The sequence below is a fragment of the Trachypithecus francoisi genome, unplaced genomic scaffold (assembly GCF_009764315.1).
Source record: "Trachypithecus francoisi isolate TF-2019V2 unplaced genomic scaffold, Tfra_2.0 Lachesis_group13, whole genome shotgun sequence".
Classification (NCBI taxonomy): Eukaryota; Metazoa; Chordata; class Mammalia; order Primates; family Cercopithecidae; genus Trachypithecus; species Trachypithecus francoisi.
The window spans coordinates 37,329,419-37,356,332 of record NW_022681458.1 but is presented as its reverse complement, the minus strand read 5'-3'; the positions used below and the strand labels follow the sequence as shown (position 1 = coordinate 37,356,332).

General features: G+C 38.6%; 1 protein-coding gene across 1 annotated transcript; it reads left to right on the top strand.

Annotated features, from left to right (window-relative positions):
* The first annotated feature begins 370 nt into the window (after positions 1–370).
* ICOS (inducible T cell costimulator) lies at positions 371–26,499 on the top strand. Its single transcript, XM_033230598.1, has 5 exons — positions 371–512; positions 19,835–20,170; positions 20,880–20,986; positions 22,002–22,086; positions 23,776–26,499. The coding sequence occupies exons 1-5, from the start codon at positions 455–457 to the stop codon at positions 23,787–23,789; spliced, it is 600 nt and encodes a 199-aa protein (XP_033086489.1). The 5' UTR covers positions 371–454; the 3' UTR covers positions 23,790–26,499.
* The last annotated feature ends 415 nt before the right edge of the window (positions 26,500–26,914 follow it).

Below are 26,914 nucleotides of genomic sequence, written 5' to 3'. Positions count from 1 at the left end.
TTGTTTCTGATCCTATTTCAAAGGCTTTCTTATCTCTGGAGCACCTAGCATAAGATAGAAATGTGTCAAAATGTATGTTTTATTCATCATATGGGTATCTGTGGGTCCTGTTATCCCCAATAACTATTGATTCAGAGAAGTATGGTGATTCTGAAAAATACAGGCATTATCTCTTTAACCTATTTTGTAGGAACCAGAATAAGGGTAATGTTTTCCTCTGTCTTCAAAATCATCAATAATCCATGCATTGTTTAACTCTCATAAGCAATAATGCCTTTCATATAGCCATTGGCATCAAAGAAGAGACACCCCCTTGATTTGATGGTAAGCGTGACACTACATAAACTCCCAGAAAACCCACTTCCTTTCCAGCAAATAGAAAACAACTGAGAGCCTGAATTCACTGTCAGCTTTGAACGCTGAACACGAGGACTGTTAACTGTTTCTGGCAAACATGAAGTCAGGCCTCTGGTATTTCTTTCTCTTCTGCTTGCACATGAAAGTTTTAACAGGTAAGTGGCCTATTGAACATTTCTTATTAAGTTATAATTCAAGGAAACATTAAGAAAAAGCAAAGGTAAAAAATTATGCACCCAAAAGAAAGTGGTTTTGGTTTTTGAAAGTAGGAATAGTTTCAGAACAGCCCGAGGATATGGCCAAGGGCACCATGTCACTCATGTCACTGTGGATGGCATTGAGTTTGCATTGCTGCCTTTGATACTGTGTCTTGAGATGAAAAAAGTGTTTCATCAGACCATTAAATTTTTAAATCACCTGCTTGGAGTTACCTGTCAGTGGATAAAGTAGCAGAGTGGCTTACTGTTCTTACAGAAAGATGAAAGGCAAAATGACTTATGTCAACAGAATGAAAATTAAATAGCTCTGGCATTTGGACTGGGAATTCTTTCAGTGCCAGAAGATAAAATGGGAAGGCTTTGAAAAGAAGGATTTTGATTTTAATCTTACCTGGATGATCTGTTATCTGAAATGTCCAGGGTACCATAGAGTTTTTATTGACACTAAGTATCAGAGTTCACCCTAAAAAGCCAAGGAAGAAAGGATAATGTAAAAATACTTCCTAGGCCCTGTAGACCTTAAAAAAATAAAATCATTCTGGAGTCCCTGATTCTTTCTCTTGAATGGTATATAGCAGACTCTATATGGACAATTTAAATAATACTACATACAATGTAAGTTAATATACATGTTTCTGCTGCTTTTTACTGTGTATAATTTGCACTTTTATTTTCTCTTTCACACTGAGCCCTCTGCTTGAGGTTGAAAAAAGGAAAGTGAAGTTATATTAAATAACTTAAATAATCAAATAAACTAAAAGTGAAGGCAGAACTTTTAGTAGGTATGAGCCTATCTAGGGATACATTTTTCAGTGGTAAAAAGTAGACTTTACTGTTTTTACAAAAAATTAAAAAAAACAAAATCAAATTGATCAAATGTTTCATCTTGTGCTGGCTCAAAGTGAGTTAAGTGCTGTTAAGTAAAGAGGACTGAAGAATGTAGAATGAGCCCAAGGACAGTTTTGGGCTACTTGCTGGTTTATGCCTTTTCTAGAATCTCATGAAGTCCTTTAGCAGCATGAATGACATGAGCAGCTCTGGAATTCGTATTCATTCTTCATTCATTCATTTACTCATGTAGCATGGGGCACTGTGCCAGATGGTGTATGTACAAGGATGAGCAAAACCAGGTCAACCCCTGTTCTTTAGAAGGTAACTGCATGGTAGGGAGAGAGATATTAATCAAATAATCCCATGGATTAATGATAATTACAGGCAAAACTCAATTCTATGAGGGAATGTAACAAGGAGCTTGACTAGATTAGGTGGGTGTGGAGGTGGAGCTGAGGAGCAGGGTTCATTGAAGTGTTTCCTGTGCAAGTGGCACTTGAGTAGAGATTTCAAGGACAAGTAGGAATCAATGGGGAGAATGGTATGAAGGTAGGGAAGAACATTCCATACTGTGGAAAAAACAAGTGCAAAAGAGCCTGTGGTAGGAGGGAATGAGGTCAGGTTAGGGAACTAGAAGAAGGCAGACAGATGTGCCTGAGCAGAGAGGCTGAACTTGGTCCAAGATGACCAACTGGTCCAAGTTGGTCCAAGATGAGGCTGGAAAGGAAAGCAGAGGCCAGACCATTCAGACCATATGGTCTATGTTCAAGATTTTGGATATTCTTCCAGGAACATTTGTACCATTCATGGAAGGGTTTGTTTGTGTTGATAAAAATCATTCCACTAGGCCAAACCAATTTGGGCAGTTCTGGTTGTGGTATTATGCTCAGGAGAATTAAAGTAGCATTGGTGTCAATTCTGTGGAAGGTGAGATCCAGCCTTAGGTAGGATTATTTCAAGTTGCCAGATTAAGCTGATGAATAATTTGTATTCTGGAATAACATTCATAGTAGATTCTAAATGAATACAGCCAATGTTCACTCTCATTATAAAGACAACCATGCGATGTGGCATCCTGTTTGACATGTGGCAAAACCGAGGCATGAGTGGCTAAATGGTAACGATAAATCTGCTAACAACGATCCTATTCAAAATATCTCCACAATGCATGTATCCAGAAACTGCCATTTAAAAGCTCTAAACAAAAAGAGCCAAACTCAAGTAAACTAAGCACTTGCTTGTCCTCTGTCATATTTTCAATCCTCTCAATTTACGTAGGCTTTCTCATGCCATGAAGATGTAGGCTTTCTTACCTTTAGTCAGTGTTTGAAGAATTTCCAACCAGGAAAGGCTAAGTGATTTGTTACACAGTAATTGGTGGCAGAACCTAAATCAGAACTCCACTGTGACTCCAACATCTACATTCTTTGTAAACTGTGTTGAAGTAGTGGAGGCGTAACATAAATCTAAAGGAACATAAACCTCAGTGATTCTGATCACCTTTGTTATTTAGTTGTGAATTAAAGAAGGATGGGAATCTTGGTGATTTCCAGTCTTTGATGGATCTCAATGTAGAATTTAACAAAGTCTTTTTTTTTTTTTTTTAATGAATTTGGAACAATAGGAAGCTTTTAATTGTAAAAATATCTAGGAAAACTGTGAATGTCTAACTACATTTTGGAGACCCTCTTTGTAGACTTTACGGGCAACAGGGACCAGGTGAGTGATGGGATGAATTCTGGTTTTAGAAAGACTACTTTAAAAACAGTGTGGATAATACACCAGAGTAGGAAGGGCTGATGGCAGAGGGTGTCTAACAAACGTTCATGTCTTATGATGTGTTCTGTGAGGAAGCTGGGAAGATAGCCCTCAAGGCCACTTTGAGCCTTCCTTTGTCACTGAGGCATTCCATTAGTGATTCCTAAATTCCACTCGGGAAAAGAGCCCCTCAGTGTCTCCAGCATCTGAGAGAAGTCTGTGAAGACAGCTGACCTTGGAGCCCCTCTTAGCCTTTCCAGGACTGAGTAAATGTCATCTCCTGGAAGCGCCCCCTTCCAGTATTCTTGCTAGATTTAAAAAAAAAAAATCCCAGTTGTCAATTTTTTCTTTTGATAGATGAATTCAGGCCATTCCCAGTCAGCATAAGCCTCTACTTGATTTTATTTCTATGTTTATTTACTACTTATTTTTCTTTGTTTTATCCTGTTTTTCTCTTTTATTTTTTTGGTGTGATGAAATTTCATTTGACTCTCCTCTTTGCCTCTGATTAATTTGGAAGTTCGACTACAGTTCTTAATTTACTAAGTAATTATCATGTTCAAAGAATCTTAATTGAATGTCTACTTGTTTATCGTTGCATGAAAATAATGAAAATGCCTTTGTCTGATGTGCCTAGTCCCCATCCCCTGCACTGATATGAGAACTTAAGAATGTTCTTCCTTTCCCACTCTCACACTGCCCCCAGAGTGCACCCTGCTCCATATATGGGTTTTGTAGAAACAATTTAAACTTATAGTGGCAGATCATTGCTAGGTTTCCTCTTACAGTATTTCTCTTCTGTTTCAAGAATCCTTTCTTAACACTTACATCACATATGTTCAGTGACAACATCATTCTGGACATCTGCTCCTGTCTTGTGATCTGTTCTGATCTAATGATCAGAAGATTTCTCTTATTTTCCTTAAATATCCCCAACTTTCTGAATTCCAGCACAGGTAAGGGTGTCTTCCTTTTACCGTGATGGGTGACTGATATCTTTCCTGGGAATAGGAGTCCTGGGTGGCAGCCTTTCATCTTAGTGGTTGCAGATATTCCTCCACTGTCTGCTGGCTTCTAGGGTTGTGGGTGAAGAGTTTCATGGTAGTCTAATTCTCATTCCTTTGTAAGTAATTTAAAAAAAAATCTCTAGAATTTCATAATCTCAAAAGCTATTTACTTCGATGTTGGAATTCAGGAATTCCACCAGGATATGTGTAACTCTCTCCCTCTGTTTCCCTCTCTGTGTTTCTATATATATACATATATATACACACACACACATATATACACACACACACATATATACACACACACACATATATATATGGAACTTAAGTATGTAGGGGATATGGCACACATATATATGTGTGTGTGTGTGTGTATATATATATATATATATTTTTTTTTTTTGAGGTGGAGTCTCACTCTGTCACCCAGGCTGGAGTGCAGTGGCGTGATCTGGGCTCACTGCAGCCTCCACCTCCCGGGTTCATGCCATTCTCCTGCTTCAGCCTCCCGAGTAGTTGGGACTACAGGCGCCTGCCACCACACCCGGCTAATTTTTTTGTATTTTTAGTAGAGACGGGGTTTCACTGTGTTAGCCAGGATGGTCTCAATCTCCCGACCTCGTGATCGGCCCACCTCCGCCTCCGCCTTCCAAAGTGCTGGGATTACAGGCGTGAACCGCTGCGCCCGGCCCTTCTATTGATTTTTTTTTTTTTTTTTAAGACTGGGTGAAGTTTTCAATCTCTAGACTCGAGCTTTATTCTTCATTTCAGTCATTTTTTCCTAGTATTTGTTTAATCATACCTTATTCTCTTTTTCCCCACTCTTTCTAGAAATGTCTCTTATTCTCATGTAAGATCTTGAGTCCTTTATTTTTTCATCATTTGTGAACAAAATGGCTTTCACAACTTGCTGTTGCTTGCTAACCACAACTCCTTCAGATGAAATGGATATTTCAGTTTTAAGTTCCTAGTAGCATATTCCCATTTCTTGGTAGAAACAAAATGTAGGCGTGTAGGGGGGACTGAAATTCTTATTTCACGCTTTCACTGTAAGATTCATAGCATTATTTGGCTTAAAAAAAGTCATCCCAGTATTCACAGTTGTAAACAGCAAAATCTACAGCATATACTGCTTCCCTACTCTAAGAATATTGAGTTTTATATGCAGAATGACTTATTGGGCTTTGCAAAGTTTTAAAAACATATTTTATAATCATTTGTAGCTTGCAATAACTGAAGAAAAGGTCACAGTTTCTCTGTAAATAGCACCTCAGTACTACTGCTGTTCTAATAAACTAGGTCTGTCAAATGGCACTTTTTGGTCATTCAAAGTGAAATAAGAAACTTGGCATTTGAAATCTTCTTTTTTCTTTTTTTTTTTTTTTTGAGACGGAGTCTTGCTCTGTCGCCCAGGCTGGAGTGCAGTGGCCGGGTCTCGGCTCACTGCAAGCTCCGCCTCCCGGGTTTACGCCATTCTCCTGCCTCAGCCTCCCGAGTAGCTGGGACTACAGGCGCCCGCCATCTCGCCCGGCTAGTTTTTTGTATTTTTAGTAGAGACGGGGTTTCACCGTGTAGGCCAGGATGGTCTCGATCTCCTGACCTCGTGATCCACCCGTCTCGGCCTCCCAAAGTGCTGGGATTACAGGCTTGAGCCACCGCGCGCCCGGCAAAAATTCACAATTATATTTTGGAAAGTGGAACTTAAGTATGTAGGGGATATGGCACACAAATTGAAAGCGTTAGTCAAAAAACAATTTTTTTTTCCACTAGTTTGGCCTGAAAGGTTGACCAAAACAGGTAAAGGTTTGGAAGTTTAGAGAGTCAGAAACTGGGAATATGAACTTCCTTCTGGGTCACATATAACATAATGATGCTTGTATCTACTTTGCTAGAGGAAAAAAAAGAAACAGGTTGTCCCCAAATAGGGTGATAGACTCAGGAGTTTCCATCCAGTTGACCACAAGTGCTGTCAGGATCTGTTTATTTGAGCCATGTTGACACAGACACAGCACTTTCAATAAGCAATTAACGATCATTTAAAGGTAACTTTTTTGAATTTGATAGATAGATTTTTTTTTACAGCCTGTGTTTGTGTTCTCCTAGGACTTTGCATCAAAGAATCTGTTCATGCAAAAACAACAATAGCAACAACAAACTCTCTACTGCACTCACAGTTAAAGTTCTGTTTACTTTGCACTATCTAGGACTAATGCAAAAATCTCATAGATGTGCCTATTTGCACTTAGTTAATTATGATGAAAGTTTCTTCTATATGTGAATCCATTTCTGTACATTTCTACAGGCAGATAAGTGATGGGAAAATCATTAAGAATTTAGACTTCATCAGATAAGAACCCAGGTACAGTGACAGCCCAGCTTAATACATGATGGCTGATGAATGAAAATGTCTAGGGAAATGAGTGTGTTATGTACAATGTAATTTCATATCTAAGTCACTTTAAAATAATTTTTTGATGTATAATAACCCTTTCAATCACAGAACACATATGTGGCACCAATGTGAATACTACTTTAAGTATTAGGGGTGATAATATATCCAATATACCTAGAAGGAAAATAAATACCTAAAATTCATTTTCATATCTAGCTTAATGTTAAAAGCTTCTTTTTTTTTTTATTTCTTAGCAAATCTCTTTAGCTCTGATACTTGAGTTTCTGTACAGTGAGGGGGTTGGACTAGATTCTTGGTGAAGCGATTAAGTAAGTGTGTGGACCCTGGTGTCACATTATCTTATTCTTTATTCTTTGTTTTTGTTGGGCTGGGTTAACTCGAAGACTTTGTCTCTGAATTCGATCTCTGAATTTCTTTCATCTGGTTGCTCAATTCTATTGGTGAGACTTTCCAGAGCATTTTGCATTGCTAAAAGTGTATACAAAGTTTCCTGAAATTGTTATTGATTTTTCTTTAAGCTATCTATTTCCTTGAATATTTCTCCCTTCACTGCTTGTATCCTTTTTTTGATTTCCTTGCATTGGGCTTCACATTTCTCTGGTCTCTCCCTGATTAGCTTAATAACTAACCTCTTGAATTCTTTTTCAGGTAAATGAGGAATTTCTTCTTGGTTTGGATACATTGCTGGTGAACTAGTGTGATTTTTTGGGGATGTTGAAGAGCCTTGTTTTGTCATATTAGCAGAGTTGGTTTTCTGGTTTCTTCTCATTTGGGTAGGCTCTGTCAGAGGGAAGGTCTAGGGCTGAAGGCTGTTCAGATTTTTTTGTCCCACAGGGTATTCCCTTGATGTTGTACTCTCCCCCTTTTCCTATGTATGTGGCTTCCAGTGAGCCAGACTGCAGTGATTGTCTCTCTTCTGGATCTAGCTACCCAGCGAGTCTACCCGGCTCCAGGCTGGTACTGGGGATTGTCTGCACAGATTCCTGTGATGTGAACTGTCTGTGGGTCTCTCAGCCGTGGATACCAGTGCCTGCTCTGGTGGAGGTGGAAAGGGTGCAATGGACTCCATGAGGGCCTTTGACTTTGGTGGTTTAATGCTCTATTTTTGTGCTGGTTGGCCTTCTGCCAGGAGGTGGCGCTTTCCAGAAAGCATCGGCTGTAATAGTATAGAGAGGGTCTGGTGGTGGGCAGGGCCCTAGAACTCCCAAGATTACATGCCCTTTGTCTTCTGCTAACCAGGGTGGGTAGGGAAGAACCATCAGGTGGGGGCAGGGCTAGGCATGTCTGAGCTCAGACTCTCCTTGAGCAGGTCTTGCTGTGGCTGCTGTGGAGGATGTGGGTGAGAGTCCCAGGTCACTGGAGTTATGCACCTAGGAGGATTATGGCTATCTCTGCTGAGTCATGCAGGTTTTTGGGGAAGTGGGGGAAAACTGGCAGTCACAGGCCTCACCCAGATCCCATGCAAACCGAAGAACCGGTCTCACTCTAACACCTCCCTCAACAGCCCCGAGTCTGTTTCCAGGCAGAGGGTGAGACTGGCTTGAAAACTTGCCCAAGGCTTTCTGCCTCCCAGCTGTGAAAGAAAAGGACTTTAGTTCTTCCCCTGCATGTGAAGTCTGCATGCTGGATTCACGGCCTCCCCCCAGTTCAGGCCAGGAGACTTCTTGCCCTGTTCAAATAGTTATGGAGTTCAACCAGAGAATTCTTTCTCCCTGTGGAGTTTTACACCCTGCTCCTCTGGCCACCTCCAGATGGATCCCTGTGGTGTCTGGCAGGAATGGGCTGCTTGGGGACCCACTGAGCTCCCAGAGCCTTTCTGCAGCTTCCTCTACCCCTGTATTTTGCTCCATTTGGCTCTCTAATGTGACTCACCTCCAGATAAAGTCGGAAACTTCTCCACAAACAGACCTTCAGCTTCTCCAGTCAGAGTGTGTGTTTGGGAGAGGAGGGTCTCCCTTTCCCATGAGTCTTTCTTTTTGACTGGGAAATAAGTATCTCCCAATCTTCAGGAGGTTAATAACTAACATCCTGAATTCTTTTTCAGGTAAATGAGGAATTTCTTCTTGGTTTGTATCCATTGCTGGTGAACTAGTGTGATTTTTTTGGGGATGTTGAAGAGCCTTGTGGGATCTCTTGCTCTACTTTTCCTGCTCCTCTTCTTGGCCCATTACAAAGATATTTGCCAAACATGCTTAGCCTTTATATTATTCTATTAATATTAATTCTTTTATTTAATATGACTGAGCTTCCACTATGTTCAAGGTCCTGGGATTGTTTAGGCAACTGTAATGTAGTCCTTATCTTTGTGGAGCTCATGGTTAAATGAGGAAGACATACAAAAATGGTTATGATCCGAGATGCTATGCACTAAAATATACTGGCCTAAACAAAGTATTATGGGGAGCATAGAAATAAGAGTCTTTGTCTGGTGGTCTTGGAAATATCTCAAGAGAGAAGTTGACATTTGAAATGGTTCTTGAAGAATGAATGATAATTTCTTCTCAGATTAACGGGTAATCAGATATTTTAGTTTATGGTAACAGAAATATTGAAGTGTGAAGCATATTCGAGCAATAAAGAACAGAAGTGTGAAAGAAATGGCCAAAAAGTTCAGTGTGGCTTCAATAGATGGCCTATGAGATTGTGAAAGCATTTTGTGTCAAGCCAGATATATATATTTTAAAATACCTTATAAGCAATAGAACACTAACAGACTTTTAAACTGGGGAGTGAAATGCTTTTCTGAAACATAATTTTGGGAGCAGCATGGAGGAAGGATGGGGAGGAGAGAGATCAGTGTTAAGAAGGCCAGTCAAGAGGATGCTTCCACAGATAAAGGGAAGACATGAAAAAGGTGCGGATTGGCAATGGGAATGGAGATAAAGAATTGAATTTAAGAGATATTAATGAGCTGGAGTCAGCTGGGCTTGGTGACCAATTGGATGATGAAAATCAGAGAGAGGAAGAAATGAGGAAGACTCTGAGGTTCCTAAGGTCAGACTAGTGACTCCCTGAAAAGACAGGGTTTGGGTTTGGTGAATGAACACAGTCATGTGCCACTTAACAATGGGAATACATTCTGAGAAATGTGTCCTTAGTGATTTTGTTGTGTGAACATCATCGAGTGTACTGACCTGATGATGTCTATTAGATGGTAGATGATGTCTACCATCTAGTAGGCATCATCTACCTGCACTACCAAGGCTATGTGGAATAGTCTATTGCTTCTAGGCTACTAACCTGTACAGCATGTTACTGTACTGAATACTGCAGGTCATGGTAGAACAATGGTAAATATTTGTGTAACTAAACACATAAAAGGGACATTAAAAATTACAGTATATAATCTTATGGGACCGCCACATATACAGTCCATCATTGACTGACACGTCATTTATGCAGTGCATGACTGTACTGAGTTCAGTTTGGAAAGGTTACACTTGATGTGTCAGGGTATATCCAGATAGTGATGTTGAAAGGAATTTGGAAACAAGGAACTAGAAGTTTGGGCTGGAGAGAAAATGTGGCTCCTGGGGGTAGACTTGAGACCTGGAACCATAGGTGCAAATGAGTTCAGGCAGCGAACACCCTGTCCCTGTGCCCAAGGAGTTTTGCACAGTAGCTGAGCAATGGGAAGCAAGGTAGGTATTCAGAGGTGTAGAGAAAATCCTCTCTCCCTCCCACTCTGTGGAAGAGAGTTGGGTTCATTTAATCTCATATGATTTCCCTAGTACAATAGTTTCAAATCAAAGGCAATGAAGTAACTAACAAAATAACTTTTTTGCAAATTAATTACTTTGTGAATATTGCTATGAAGTTTTATAATACCGCTGGGATTTTTTCATTTTTCATGAAGAAATCAGTTTTAACTAGGAGAAAATCAATCTTTCATTTTTCTTATTATATACATTTAGAGAACCAAAAGGTTGTTTTGCACCCCCTGTGGCGTTCCTTGGAGAGTAAAACAATGCACATAGTGTGTGTACATGAGTACTGTTTTGGCTTTTTCTCCTCACTTTTCTACTTCCCATTTTTTTCCCTCCAAATGTTAGGCATTTAGATTAGATCGGGTTTATCTTGTCTATCCTCTCTCTCTTCCTTGCCTCAATCGTTTCTTTAGATTATGGGTGCCTTTGAATCACAATGTAAGTTTAGAAATGATGCATATATAAAAACCTACTAACCAGGATTCTAAGGGTTTTAGCTAGTAAACTTGTAAGACATGACATTGCTTTTATGAAAGGTGAGAAAAGTAGTAGGAAGCACTTTTTAAAAAAATGCCAGAATTTCTTAGTAAAAGATCAAAAGTAACTCAAACCTAATATAAACATTTCAATTTTTAGACTTTTGCCTCTTGTGTCACATTCATATGCTGTGCTAAGCTAATACTTATCATTGTTTCATTACAGAAAGTGTGTTTAATAAGCACTATCAATGATTACAAACTCAGGAGATCTTATCTTTCCATCACTCTGGGACCTTTGTGGAGGTTTGTGGTTAGAAGTCTAAGTTAAAGAAAATAAAATTACACTTCTGACATCTTGCACGCTCTGCACTGAGTGGATTCTTTAAATGTTTCCTCCAGAGGATTTTCAACCAGGAACAATACAACTGCTTGTAAAGAGTCCCAGCAGGATGGGTCTGGGCAAGAGCGTCTTATCCTGGAGAAATGAAGTAGTTCAGATATTAAAAGCATCAACTGGCAAATGAACTCATCTGCACTATAGTGCAGTTCTCAGGTGAATGACCTTTTCTTCAGAAATTTTCTTAATAGTCCCCCAAAAGAAGATGAAAATGTTCTTGTGCTTTATAAATTTTGAAAACCTAAAGAGATCACTTAATATAAAGATTTTTATTTTACTCTTGAAAACATTAGTCTATTGATATCAACAGTAATATTATAAAATTATTATTATTATATTTTGAGATGGAGTCTTGCTCTGTTGCCAGGCTGGAGTGCAGTGGTGTGATCTCGGCTCACTGCAACCTCCAACTCCCAGGTTCAAGTGATTCTCCTGCCTCAGACTCCTGAGTAGCACACGCCACCACGCCCAGCTAATTTTTTGTATTTTTAGTAGAGGTGGGGTTTCACTGTGTTAGCCAGGATGGTCTCGATCTCTTGACCTTGTGATCCTCCCGCCTCGGCCTCCCAAAGTACTGGGATTACAGGCATGAGTCACCGCCCCCAGCCTATAAAAATTATTGTTAGCAGCAGTTAACAGACTTGAGCCTCGATTGGGAAGAATATGCCCTGTTTGACACAGTACTCTATGTGATGAAGAAAATATAGTACCTGTTCTCTAGACTGATTATAATCTAGGGTTTCCAATAAAAAGTAAACAGATATGGCAGCAAAACAGAACCTCATGTTTAATATTCAGATTTTAAGACTCATCACCAGGTTCCAAGACCACATATTCCTTTTTGTGTTTTTAGTAACATATTAAGTGCTAAAAGATATAGGATGATGTTTATATCACAGATCACTAACATGCTGTGTTTATAAAACACCTTGGTATATTAGAACAACCATTGGTCCAGGAGTTCTTGTCCTGGCCATATATTGGGCAAATGTAATGGCTGCACTTTGGGACATCCAAGTTAGCAACCAGGTTTGTTTCTCACTTGGATGGAACAAAGTTGTCCTGCCCTCCATAGACATATAAGAGCCAAGATAATCATCAGTTATCTAAATAAGTATTTATGAGCCCAGTGGATATCTGTAGGTAAAGAAAGTTTTTCTTTCAAGCTCAGACAGATAATTTCCATTAGAACATGACATCTCAGTTTGGGTAGTGTCTTGTATGCATGACTGTGCATCTTCATGTACTTGTTTCCAGAAGAAAAGCAACATGGCATAGCATAGCTAACTCTGGAATCATGTCCCAGCTATGAGCTACGTAATCCTGGGCAAGATATTCACCTTTTCTGGCTCTAGTTTAATTTGATAAATGCAAATGGAAAATGCAAAATGAAAGGTTTAACTTGTCATTTCTAGAAGCCCTTTTGGCTCTTACATTATAAATCCTATGCTTCATCTCCTCAGATTTAAAATGTCACCGTCTACATATTCATTTGTTCACCCATCCAACCATGCTTTCATCCATCCAATAAATAACTGATTGCAGCTTACAACATACCAGGTATTATTGCAGATACTTGGGATGGATTTGTGAATAAGACCAACAAGGTCCCTGATTTTAAAGCTTACGTTAGAGTGGAGTAGCCAGACAATGAAGAAGAAAACAGTAAGATAAACCAGATAATTTCAGACAGTGATAAATGCTTTATCTCAGTTGACATACTAGACAAAGACCTGGATATATTCTTTAGATTGGGTGGCCAGTGGTCACTGAAGAAGTGTCATTACTCTTGAACGATGACAAAGAAGCAGCCATGTAAAAATCAGAGAGAATGCTCTAGGTGGAGAAATGACAAATTAAAAGCCCTGGGAACCAGCTTTGTGTGTCTGAGGAACAGAAAGAAGGGCAGTGTGACTGTGGAGTAGTTTGTGACTGGTATAAAATGGGGAGGTAGGACAGGTCACGGAAGTCATGGGAAACCAGGGTAAGGAGTTAGATTTTACTGTAAGTGAAATGAGAAGCCCCTGCAGATTTTATAAGCAGAACAATGACTCTATTGGATTATGTATGTAAGAAGGTCATTCTGGTTTCTCTGTGGAGAATGGATTGTAAATGGGCAAGAGTAAAAGCAGAAGCTTTTGTAGTTAGGAAGCTCTTGTAGTCCCAGGGAGAGGTGACAATGGTTTGGACCAGTTGAAGCTGAGATGGAGGAGAAGTGGATAGATTCTGTTGGACATAAAACAGAGGTGCCGGAAATTAGGCGTTCTTCCTGCACACAGATTTTAGCAGTGGTCCTGTAACTCAGTTGTTCGTGACCACTGTCTAGCTTCCTGTGGTTGCCTGCTTTTATTATACTTCTGTTGTTGCTGGTGACACTTTGATTGTGGATTGAACCAAAAATCTTTCATGCACCCAGGAAGCTGTGTGACCTCGGGCAAATAGTTTAATCTGTCTGGGCCTTTGGTTGTCTGTATGTACACAAAAGAGGTCACCAGGTCTGACTGTGTGTGATGCTGAGAAGAGGTTGAATCATGTTACAGGAAACAAAAGGTGTAAAGCTGAGGGTATTTATAGGATGCCTGAAACATGAACAGTGTTGATGAAATTTATTGACAATGGAAATGGTATGTTAGGAAGTGTGAGGAGCATATCAAAGACACTGTGAGAGAGGATATTTTGGAGAAGATTTTATATTAAAGGTGGTATGAGAAGAAAAGAAAACATGAGAAAAAGGAAGAAAGAACAAGAAGAGAGAGATTGATAAGGGGAACACTTACAATTTTTAACTACTGGCATGGCAAGAGAATTGACCAAATAGATTTGACACCATACCAATCAGAACAGACACTATCTATGAAAGTGGTGCTATCATACCAGCATTCCAGGCTGAGTATTAGACTTGGAGATAAGAATATCCAAGAAGGATGGAGAAAAGATCCTAGCTGCTTTTGCAGTTATGAGAAACTAACGTATTCAGATCTTCCTTAAATTACCTATCCATTAAATGCTTTAGTCATGGTTATAAGGGGCAGTCTCCTTTAGTACTATTTTTAAATGTTACCAAAGGCTAAGAAGAATTTGTAATTTGTCTTTTGAGCATTGTTTAAGTCCATTTTCTGTTGCTATCACTGAATACTGGAGACTGGGTAATTTATAAAGAAAAGAAATGTATTTCTTACAGTTCTGGAGGCTGGGGCCTAAGTCTAGGGGTCTAGGGGCCTAGGTCTAGGCTGAGGCCTAGGGGCGAAATTTGGTGAGGGCCTTCTCTTGCTGGTGGGGACACTCAGCAGAGGCCCAAGGCATTACAGAGGATTACATGATGAGGAGGTTCTTGAGAGACAGCCAGTCTGGCTGTTTATAACATACTAACTCTCATGATAATTAACCCACTCCTGTGATAACCTATTAATCTGTTAACCCATTAACCCATGAATTGGATTAAGCTCTGCATGAGGGTTCTGCCAATCATTTCTTAAAGGCCCCATCTCCCAATTCTATTACACTGGGGATTAATTTTCAATATGAGTGTCAGTCTGAGGGGCACAAATGTTCAAGTTATAGCAAGCATATCTGTTCTATATCTGCCAAAATAGTTACGAAGTAATTAATTAAATGCTATAGTTAAAAACATTCAAACTGCAGACTTACAGCTGCCAAGTGGTTTTCCAGATGGAAAGTCTAAACACTGGATATGTGGAAACCGAAGTCAGCCTTCTGATCACTACATTTCATAATAAATAGGTGATCCAGGTAGTTTTTAAATTAAAAATAATAAAATGAATAATTAAGAGTGTCCAGGCTAGGCGCCGTGGCTTACACCTGTAATCCCAGCACTTTGGGAGGCCAAGGCGGGTGGATCACGAGGTCAAGAGATTGAGACCATCCTGGCCAACATGGTGAAACCCCGTCTCTACTAAAAATACAAAAATTAGCTGGGCGTGGTGGCACGTGCCTGTAGTCCCAGCTACCTGGGAAGCTGAGGCAGGAGAATCGCTTGAACCTAGGAGGCAGAGGTTGTAGTGAGCTGAGATTGCACCACTGCACTCTAGCCTGCTGGCGACAGAACAAGACTGTCTCAAAAAAAAAAAAAAAAAAATGCAGAGTGTCCAAGAGAAAGACACTTTGAAACCTTCAGCTGATGTCAGTGGCACACACTTTCAACATGCCATTCAAGAAAAATTGAGGCACAGCATTCCTAGTCCTACCTAAACACTTTTGTGGGCAAGAAAGATAGTCTCCTTTATTTTAATTTATTCTGACTTTCTGGAATAACCCATTATGATATTGAGACTGAAAGTGGTTAACAGGAACATTGTTTTCCCTGTGGAGGACTCACCCAACAGCAAAGGATTAGCTCTCTCAGTTGTTTGTGGTCTTACCTGGATGTATTCTGATCCTGAATCCAGAGAAAGCAAGTGTTAGAAAGAACATTACGATATTTTTGTTTCACTTCCTTATTTCACAGAGGAGGAGGCTGAATTGCACAGGGGCACCAAGCCACAGAGCCTTGCTGGTGCCAGAATTTGCCTCTGGTTTCCGTGGGAGCCACTGCAGTGCACTTCCACCACACTGCACCACCAACCATTCGTGTCCTCTTGTGTTTGCCACAGTGTGGGCACAATGGGGGAAAAATCTGCTGACAAAATCATCTTCAGAAGTAGAAGACAATGCATCTATGTCTGGTATACATAGTGACCACAGACACTTTGGCTCCAAGATCTTTGTGGTTTACTTACTGCCATTCTAAAGACTCTGGGAAATTTTTCGTGAACATTTCTAGAGGAACCAAGAACCAGTCCACTGATTTTATCTTCTGCAGCAGACGGTAGAGACATACACATCAAAGCAACAGTGGGGCAACATATTTCATATTTTGCTGTCAGACAAATAAGGCCCCAAGCAAAATACCCTACGTTTTAATCTAATGTAGACTGCACCTGTTCTCATGCCAACAGTTTTTTTCTTTGCCTCTTGTTTACATTGTTCCCTCCAGTTTTTAAAACGAAGCAAGTATTATTTTCCTTCTGTATGCTTTTAAAAAGACTTGTTATTATAAAACAAAACATCCATATAGAAAAGTGAAAAAAAAAATGTAAAATTTAATGAATAGTGCTAAAGCATACTACCTCACCCTCATAATCACCACAGGTCAAGAAATACAAGATTGTCAACACCCCTGTTTCCTTCTGATTCCAACTCTTTCTCCCTCTTTAGACAAAACCTTTAGGCTGAATTTTGTGATACTAATTCAGATTATATTAACTATTTCTACTTTTTAGTAATTATGGAAGAAACCACAACATGTATACTTCACTTAGAAAAGTTTCAAATTACATATACCTTCACTATCTTTCTAGACAATGTGCTCTATATTGACAGATGTATCTTTTAGCGCATTGGAGGTGTATGTTATAATTCCACCATATCAGGGCTCTTATTGTTGATGTTCAAACAGTCTAATAGTTGCTCCTTGGAAGGCAATCAGTCTCTTTTCTCTGGCTGCTTTTAGGATTTTCACTAAGATACATCTAGGTGTGCATACTTTTAAAAAATATGCTTGTGAATTGTTGGGATTCTTGAATCTGTGGAGTGTGACTGGGTTCTAAATAATTTTTCCAACCTATCTGCTGGCTCACCAATTTTCTCTTTAACTCTGTCTGATATATATTAAACCTCTCTATTGAGTTTTAAATCTCAGTTAGTGCATTTTTTTTGGCCGATTCTTGTAGGTTCTTTTTCAAATTAGTTGACTTAAATTTTCCTGTGTACTACAGATATTATTACAAGTTTTTCTTGTATTTGCTTAAGCATAATAGGCTCAATTACTTTATCTTGGGGACCTGATAATTCAAATATATAAATAGTGAGTTTGTTTTTGTAGTTTGATGTTTCTGTTGTTACCTTGTTTTCTTGTATGTCTCATTATTTTTATGATGTGTTTGCCATTGAATGTGAATATTATTTGTAGGACATTTTTTGAGGCCTAGGATGTCAGCCTTTTCTTCTTGTAATAGTTTGCATTTTTACTTTCAAAAGCTGAAGGGTAATAATAATGCAAATCTCCTTAAAGAAAATTCAAAGATTGAGATTTTCTAGACCATTGAAGTCCAGAAGATTTTTCTGGACCATCTAATCTGAATGAGGTCTGGTTTATTTCTGGTTTACCTATGCTCCAAGAATGTAACTCTTTGGGATCCCAATTTAATGCGGAGAGAGTTTTCTGCTAGATCTTTCACTCTGCAGATTCTGGGAGCTAAGACATAAAAACAAAAGTTTGAATTTGAAAGAACAGCAATGCTTTCAGAGTAAAAGCAGCTTCCAAGCTTTGCTTGTCTCTCGGGGTTCTGGTTCTCTCTTCAAATTTAGCCAGGTAATTTCTTCTCCTTTGTGTCACTCTTTAATGTTTTTAATAATATTTTTGGACATTTGTTCAACATTTTTGGCTGTTTTGGTGTGAGAATTAGCTTGAATAATAGGGACTACTATAACTGAAGACTAGAACATTTGTGTTTATTTTCACAATCAAATCACCCAAATTGAAGATATATGGGGGAAATATAAATTGAAGCCTAGGGATATTAAGAAAATAAGTAATTGTGAATCTTAAATAAAATTAAGGCAACTAGTGTAAGTAGAGGTGTGACAAATAGCCCCTCCTGCATAATGCTAATCCTGTTACAAATTTCAGAAAGCAAAATAGCAATACATATTATTACAACTTTTAAACATTTTGACCAAATGTCATAATATTTACATAAAAGCAAAATGCTGAAAATAATCCCAATATCCAACATTAGTATTTTAGTTTAACAAATTATGATAGATTAACATTTGGGCCAATAATATAGTCCTCAAAAAGGATAATTATAGTGACTATGTAAAAAATGAAATGCTTATGACATAAAATAACAATAGCAGAACACAAAATAACATGTTTGCTATAAATAATATGTTTCTAAAAGATAAGGAGCAAAAATATACAAAGAGTATTCTATTTCACTGTAGAACTAGGTAATTTTTCTCCTTAAATTTTTTTTGCGTTTCTATAGTTTTCTCAAAAACAAAGACCAAGATTTCAAAACTTAGGAAAAAACCAGCATGCTAATCATTTTCCTAAACAATTTCAGCATGAAAAATTGTCATAATAAAAAGGAAAATAAAACAAAAAGAAAGGGAAGGCAATGAGCAGTTTGAATTTATAGTCTAATAACTCAGAATCAGCAACCACCAGGCCAAGGCGATTTCAGTTTTTTCGTTCTGTGATTCCTATGTAGCTTGCAAAAACAACCTTGGCTTTCGGTAAGCATAAATTTATTTCAGAAAATGAAAAAGTGGGCCTGGGCATGGTAGTTCACATCTGTAATCCCAGCACTTTAAGAGGCTGAGACAGGAGGATTGCTTGAGGCCAGGAGTTCAAGACCAGGCTGGGCAACATAGTGAGACCTGTCTCTACAAAATTTCTTTTTCAAAAATAGCCAGATATGGTGGCGTGTGCCTTTATTCCCGGCTTCTTGGGAGGCTGAGGCAGGAGGGTCCCTTGAGCCTAGGAAGTGGAGGCTACAATGAGCTAGGATCATGCCACTGCACTGTAGCCTGGGAAACAGAGTAAAACCTTTTCTCTGAAAAGAAAAGAAAAGAAAAAAGAAAAAAGGGTGAAAAAATAAACAAATATCTGGGACTTTATATTTATTATCAGGTCTTGATTCGGTTCTCAGTGGATGAGGTTTGGAGAAAATACATTTCTATCATTTGAAAATGATTAGTCTGTTCTTTTACTCTCCAGCAGGAGGAATAATGTATGTGTGTATAGATATATGTATATGTATACTATTGTTTGTATATACATACACACATAGTCTGTATATATTGTAGTATACATACACATATAATACATATATTTTAATATATAATATACATACATATAACATATATTATATATACAATTATTCATTTTTAAACTACTTTGTACTTTTACAAAGTGAGCAATTTCTATTTTTCCTTGTATCTGCTTTACTGATGTACAACAGTGATTATTTACTCATCAAAAGTGCACATGGTTCTTGTCAGAGTAATTTGATCAACAGCTAGATAATTCCTTCTCTCCAAGACATACCTACTAATAAATGAAGTTTTTCCTAAACTTCAACTTTTCCCATATCTCTCTGTTTGGCTAAGTGCTACCAATTCTGTAATTCCAATTTTAAAACTCACTTCCTCAAGGTGGCATTTTCTGATTCTATAATCAAAATTATAACCCACCTGACCCTACCACCTTTATTTAAATAGTACTCCATTCGTATCACAAATTATGGTGCATTACTACATATTTATTCCTTTACCATCTGCCTCCAATATGAAAGCTACTAAAGGACAGAGACCATACCTGTGTGATTCATTCAAACTACGTAAATATATTATTTAATATTTAGTATATTCTATATTCACATATGACAAGTGAGTTTCTGGTCAGGATTCTGTTTTTCTCTAGGACAGTTTTATCTTATGTTCTGTCTTGAGGGGTGGAGGGAGAATGTGAAGCTGTTTCATTTTGGTGCAACAGAGATGACTTTATGCATAAAATAAATTACTTTTATATTAAAATATAATTATTAGGGCAACATATTTATAAAATGTCACTTTTGCTCTTTTTTCTTTCTTTTTATGCAGGAGAAATCAATGGTTCTGCCAATTATGAGATGTTTATATTTCACAACGGAGGTGTACAAATTTTATGCAAATATCCTGACATTGTCCAGCAATTTAAAATGCAGTTGCTGAAAGGAGGGCAAATACTCTGCGATCTCACTAAGACAAAAGGAAGTGGAAACACAGTGTCCATTAAGAGTCTGAAATTCTGCCATTCTCAGTTATCCAACAACAGTGTCTCTTTTTTTCTATATAACTTGGACCATTCTCATGCCAACTATTACTTCTGCAACCTATCAATTTTTGATCCTCCTCCTTTTAAAGTAACTCTTACGGGAGGATATTTGCATATTTATGGTAAGACATTGCTTTCATCTTCCAAACTTAAGAGTATATATATGTTTTGACAACTTTTCTCACTAATGGAAACACTTGGACAAATCAATATCTTTTGTGTTGAAGTTCACTTAGATGCAGTTGATGGCAATCATTTATAATGAAGACATACGGGTGATGATTTACTATTAATCATAATTAGTATTATTCAGCAATATGCAGCGTAATCCCATAGACTGCTAAGTCAGAAATAGATCATATTGCCTTTTAAACACATAGCTATTAAAAATCAGGAAAAACATTAAGACAAATACTTAAACTTATGGCTTAATAATGGGTATTATCTCTATTCACCTAAGATTTAAGGTTTGGTTTTGTACTGTGTTTGTGGAATGAAGTGTGATGATTGAAAATCATAGTTTTATAACATTACTTTTACTACTACCTCTTTATAAAAATATAGACAGAAAAGCCCTTTCTATTAACCACATTTGTAAATACATTATATGCATAATCTTTTAAGTTTTAGTTCCTGGATCCTTGCCATAATACTGAGATGATGTTAGTCTAATAACTTGCCCACTTACTGGATTTCATGACTATAGTAAAGAAAAGCTTCATTTGATTAAATAGCTCTTTTAAATTTGGTAAGAGAACTCTTGGTTCAGCACTGAAAGAAGAGATGTGATTCTCAGAATTTTTCATTAACATACCTTTTTTTCCAATCCAGAATCACAACTTTGTTGCCAACTGAAGTTCTGGTTACCCATAGGATGTGCAACCTTTGTTGTTGTCTGCATTTTTGGGTGCATACTTATTTGTTGGCTTACAAAAAAGGTAAGCAATTTCTATCTTTCCTTGTATCTGCTTTACTGATGTACATCAGTGATTATTTCCTCATCAAAAGTACACATGGCTCTTGTCAGAGTAGTTTGACCAACAGGGAGACAATTCCTTCCCCCCAAGACATACCTACTAATTAAACTAATCACTTGGGACAGAAGTTTATTTATTTGTTTTATAGCCCACACATTCCAAAGAAGACTTGACTTAATGGCTTACACAGTGTTATGTTACTATTATTATCGTTCAAACTAGATGAGGAAATTGAGGCCAAGAGAAGACTAAAGGTCAGGAGGAAGGTTAAAACATAAAAATAGATGCCTCTGATTTTTAAAAAATTATTATGCGTGGGCTGCAAATTTGAATCTAAGGTTCCTGAGAGGCAGGGCAGAGATGAAACAATTAGTTATAAGTTTTGCTTCGCTGTTAAGTTAAAAACGGTCAGCAAGAAATCCTTCTAAGGTGTCAATTGTAGCTGAGAAGGAAACTGACAACTTCTTTACATGGTAAGTTATTAGACTCCTTGCTTTTAAAGAAAACCACTGAGGAGCTATTTAGAAAGATAAACAACAATGACTACAATACAAATCTCCCTGTGCTGGGGGATATTCTTTTTGGTCTCTCGCATTACAGGTTCTCAATCAAAGAACTGACACCACTCTGCATATTACACGAGTATGCTAGTACTCAAGTATATCCACAGTGTGGTCACTGGCCAGTGTATATCTGTGGGAGACATAAAGAAGGAAGAGAATGAGATGGGGCCCATGATCTAAGACTATTGGGAAAGAAACAATAACGGCAAAAATGAGGAAGAAAGTTCAGTAGAAAGCTCTTTTTATGTAAAGCCCATTTCATATTGTTTTCCTACTTAGCCTAAAGCCAGGAACCTAAGTCACATTACCATGTTTTTGTCACATACCACTTCAACGAAGAATAGAAAACAGTCAAAAAACAAAGAGATGGAGAAGAAAAGATGACAAAGCATGTTTCTGGCTTTTTCTTTCAGAAGTATTCATCCAGCGTGCACGACCCTAACGGTGAATACATGTTCATGAGAGCAGTGAACACAGCCAAAAAATCTAGACTCACAGGTATGACTCCATTTAGGGGTTTGGGTAGGGAAGAGCTTTCTTCACAGTAAGCCTGCAATGTTAATTTTTTTTTTTTTTTTTAAAGAAAGGAAAACATCTCCAAGACCTAATTCTAGTATTTTCTGTGAAAATCTGGATTTTTCACTTTAACTAGATTTATATTTTCTGCAGTATATTGAAAACAACCAAGCAATAGGTTTGTAAGTCACTACTGAAACTAAACACACAAACAGTTCATAAGCTACCATTGTATCAAGGCAATTTTCCAATTGATGTTTCAAAAGTTGGGATGGTTCTAAGTGTTTTTTGTTGAAGGTTTCATTCAGTCATTCGATGAGCATTTATTGATCATCAGTGAAGTGTGAGTTACTGAGTGAGGCACTCTGGGGAATTTGGACAGACGTATGCTAATTTTGGACTGAGATTAGGAAAAGAGATCTGCGCTGGTGCTGCTAGAGGGAAGAAGGAGAAATTGATGAAGATATTTGGTTATTTTGATGTAAAGAGTGTGCAAGTTTAGAGAACTTGGATGGCTTTAGAAGTCTCAGTAACGTGGGAATTTGACCTTTTGTGTTAAGAGTCAGAAAACTGACAGTTGCCAAGTTTGAGGAGCACCCAGAAAGTTTGGAGCTTCCGTTGTGGAAAATTCATGTCTTATGCCCTTGAGGTTGGAATGATGTGCGATGTGTAATGAGACAGAAGCCACTGCATTTTTCCACCCCTCAGTGGCTACAGACTGTCTAAAGGGGACACACATAGCTTGCGTTGTCATGGAATTATAGCATGGGATGGGAGCTAAAAAGGCTCCTTGAGTTCACATTCATTTTTTAGATGACAGAAATTGTTGCCCAAAGTGTTCAGTGATTCTTTTGGTTCCCTAGACAGTTAATACCATAGCTTTGACACTTGCAAAGAGCTTGTATTTCATTACTTTGCTGTTGAAAAAATATGATCTCTCAATCTCTTTGCTTAATGTGTTCTGTCTGGATCCCCACAAGCAGAACCTGAGATAAGGGCTTGGGTGCAAGTAGTTTATTTGGGAGGTGATCCCAGGAAGAAGGGGTGAGGGGACAGGGAGAGTGAGACAGCTAACAAAGAGAAGCAAATGAAGGACACGTTATTATCAAGGTCTCAACTCCAGGCCACAGAGGTCTGACTTCACTGGACCTCTGAGAAGTGTACAGATGCCTCCCAGAATTATTCTCCTGAAGGATGGCAACCACTGACTCCATCCTCACTGATTTGGGGTTGCCTGCGGGGGGCATTAGCTTTCCCGCATCCCTGAGCTGTGCCTCTATTTGGGATGAGCCTACTTGGGATGAGTCTTCAGCGAAAGTCCAGAGGCAGAAAAGCAGTGAAATGCAGTGGGGCTGTTGTTCTAGAACAGTTAGCCCTTGCAGAGCTTTCTGCCCCAGCAGCAGCTGAAATCAGAGGTGGACAGTTTCAAAGGGATGAGTTCAGATAATGTCTGTTATAGGAGTCAGGAATTAAACTTCTTTGGAAATGGGGAACTGGCGCTGGGTCTTGGAGCATAAAGACAAGTTTGCATGGTGTCTCTGTGTGTGTGTGTGTGTGTGTGTGTGTGTGTGTGTGTGTGTGTATGAAAGGCAATGGAAAGGGGGAAAGCTTCTTGTAGGGAACTGACACATGGAGAGCATTTAGAGAATTTATGCTAAATTTTTGTTACAGATGTGACCGTATAATCTGGAACTCTGGCACCCAGGCATGAACAACGTTGGCCAGTTTTCCACAACTTGAAGTGCAAGATTCTCTTATTTCCTGGACCACAGAGAGTCTGACTTAACTACATACATCTTCTGCTGGTGTTTTGTTCAATCTGGACGAGCGACTGTATCAGTCAATGGGGATTTTAACAGACTGCCTTGGTACTGCTGAGTGTCTCAAAACAAACACCCTCTTGAAACTAGCTTTAGAGAAAGCCCAGCTCCTGTGTGCTCAACAAATAGACCTCACTGGGAGTGGAATCCCTGTCTCCACATCTGCTCCTAGCAGTGCACCAGCCAGTAAAGCAAACACATTTACAAAAATATGTTTTAAAGATGCCAGGGGTACTGAATCTGCAAAGCAAACGAGCAGCCAAGGACCAGCATCTGTCTGCATTTCACCATCATACTACCTCTTCTTTCTGTAGGGATGAGAATTCCTCTTTTAATCAGACAGTCAAGGGAGATGCTACAAAGCTGGAGCTATTTTATTTCTGAGATGTTGATGTGAACTGTACATTAGTACATACGCAGTACTCTCCTTCAATTGCTGAACCCCAGTTGACCATTTAACCAAGACTTTAGATGCTTTCTTGTGCCCTCAGTTTTCTTTTTAAAAATACTTCTACATGACTGCTTGACAGCCCAACAGCCACTCTCAATAGAGAGCTATGTCTTACATTCTTTCCTGTGCTGCTCAATAGTTTTATATATCTGTGCATACATATATACACACATATGTATATAAAATTCATAATGAATATATTTGCCTGTCTTCTCCCTACAAGAATATTTTTGCTCCAGAAAGACATATTCTTTTCTCAAATTCAGTTAAAATGGTTTACCTTTTCATGTAAGTGGTGGGAAACATTGCCCAGAATTGAAAACAAATTTATTTTATTATCCTATTTTCTACCATTATCTATGTTTTCATGGTGCTATTAATTATAAGTTTAGCTCTTTTTGTAGATCGTATTAACATTGCAAACAAAATCATCTTTAATGGGCAAGCATTCTCCTGGGGTAGAGCAGAATATTCATTTAGCCTGAAAGCTGCAGTTACTGTAGGTTGCTGTCAGACTATACCCATGGTGCCTCTGGGCTTGACAGGTCAAAATGGTGCCCACTGGCCTGGAGCAGCCCTCCAGACCTGGGTGGAATTCCAGGGTTGAGAGACTCCCCGAGCCAGGGGCCACTAGGTATTCTTGCTCTCAGAGGCTGAAGTCACCCTGGGAATCACAGTGGATCTACCTGCATTCCTAATTCCAGGATCTGTGAAGAGCACATATGTTTCAGGGCACAATTCCCTCTCCTAAAAACCACACAGCCTGGAAATTGGCCCTGGCCCTTCAAGATAGCCTTCCTTAGAATGTGATTTCGCTAGAAAGATTCTTAAATACATGGAATGTGATTATTCTTAGCTGGAATATTTTCTCTACTTCCTGTCTGCATGCCCAAGGCTTCTGAAGCAGCCTCTGTGTACGCAACAACATTTGTACTTTAGGTAAATTGGGATTATGTTGTAGTTTAACATTTTGTAGCTGTGTGCTTGTAGTTTACAAGTGAGACCTAATGTGTCATTATGCACACTTATATTATCTTAAGCATGTGTAATGCTGGATGTGTACAGTACAGTACTGAACTTGTAATTTGAATCTAGTATGGTGTTCTGTTTTCAGCTGACTTGGATAACCTGCTGGCTTTGCATGGGTGTTCCCTGAGTTGTTTGCAGGTTTGGTTTCTGTGTGTGGGGTGGGGTAGGGGGAGGAGAGCCTTCATGGTGGCCAACCTGGCCTGGTTGTCCAAGCTGTGCCTTGACACATCCTCATCCCCAGCATGGGACGTTTCAAGATGAATTATTAAAGGACAAAATTTCTGTGAAATCAAATCCGGTTTTAAGAGGAGTCACTTATCAAAGAGATTTTAGCAGTAGTAAGAAGGGAAAGAATAAACATTTGATATTCAGCAACTGAAAATACCTCACTATGTTTTCTTGGGGGGAGTAGGGAATTGATTACCTTAGCTAGCATGTACAAAGTTGATATTGTACTTGAAGATAGTTATATTGCTTGGAATAGTTGCTTTCTTCATTTTCTTTTTTTTTTTAATTTTGAAATAGCCACAAACTTATAAAACTGTTGGAAGCACAGCAAAAGGACTATTCTTTTCCTAAGTTTCTGATCGAATGTCCTATCACTTCTGAACGGTAGTTTTTACAAACAAGAACACTGTCCTTCCTAACTATAATATAGCCTTCAGAAAATTAACATTGGTACATTGCTACCATCCAATCCTCAGAGCGCCTTCGACATTAGCCCTGTGCATTTGGTTGATATGTCTCTGTAGTGTCCAGTCTCGACAGTTTCTCAGTTTAGACTTCATGGCCTTGACACTTTTGAAGATTAGAAGCAGTTGTTTTGTAGAACATCCCTTGTTTGGGTCAGTCTGATGTTTCTTCATGATTAAAATCAGGTTCTTCATCTTTGGCAGAAATAACACAGAAGTGACATTGCACTGGCTTATTGGCCTCCTATCAGGCAGCTCACAGTTTTGATTTGTTACATTACTGATAATGTTCACTGTAATCACTTGACTAAGGTGGTGTGTGTCAACCTTCTCCACTGCAAAGTAACTCTTGTCCCCTTTATATTTTAATAAATATTTTATGGGAAAGTACTTTGAAACTGTAAATCTTCTGTTCCTTGTGAAAATTTTAATTTATTTATTTGTTCATTTATATCCATATGGCATCATGGCATCCTGCTTTATTCAATAGATAAAAATTTGTTACTATCATTATTCTGTTTTCATGCTGAAATTGCCCCATCCTTGGCCAGCAGGAGCCCATTTCAACTGGGTCTTGTGTTCTTGCACCATGTCCCCAATGTTCTTTCAGCACTCTTTTGCTTTCTGGCAGCATGAGCTAGTCCAGCCTCAGTTTGAGCTTTCACTGTCCCAGTGCTGGAATCAGCTGCTTCTCCAAGAGCCCTGGTTTCTTTGAGATGGTTTTAGAAGCCAAGACCTAGGCATTAGTTCTGCTCATTGCTATTGGAATCTCACTGCTCCTAGTTCCCATGAGTGGACAGAGCTAGGGATAGATATCT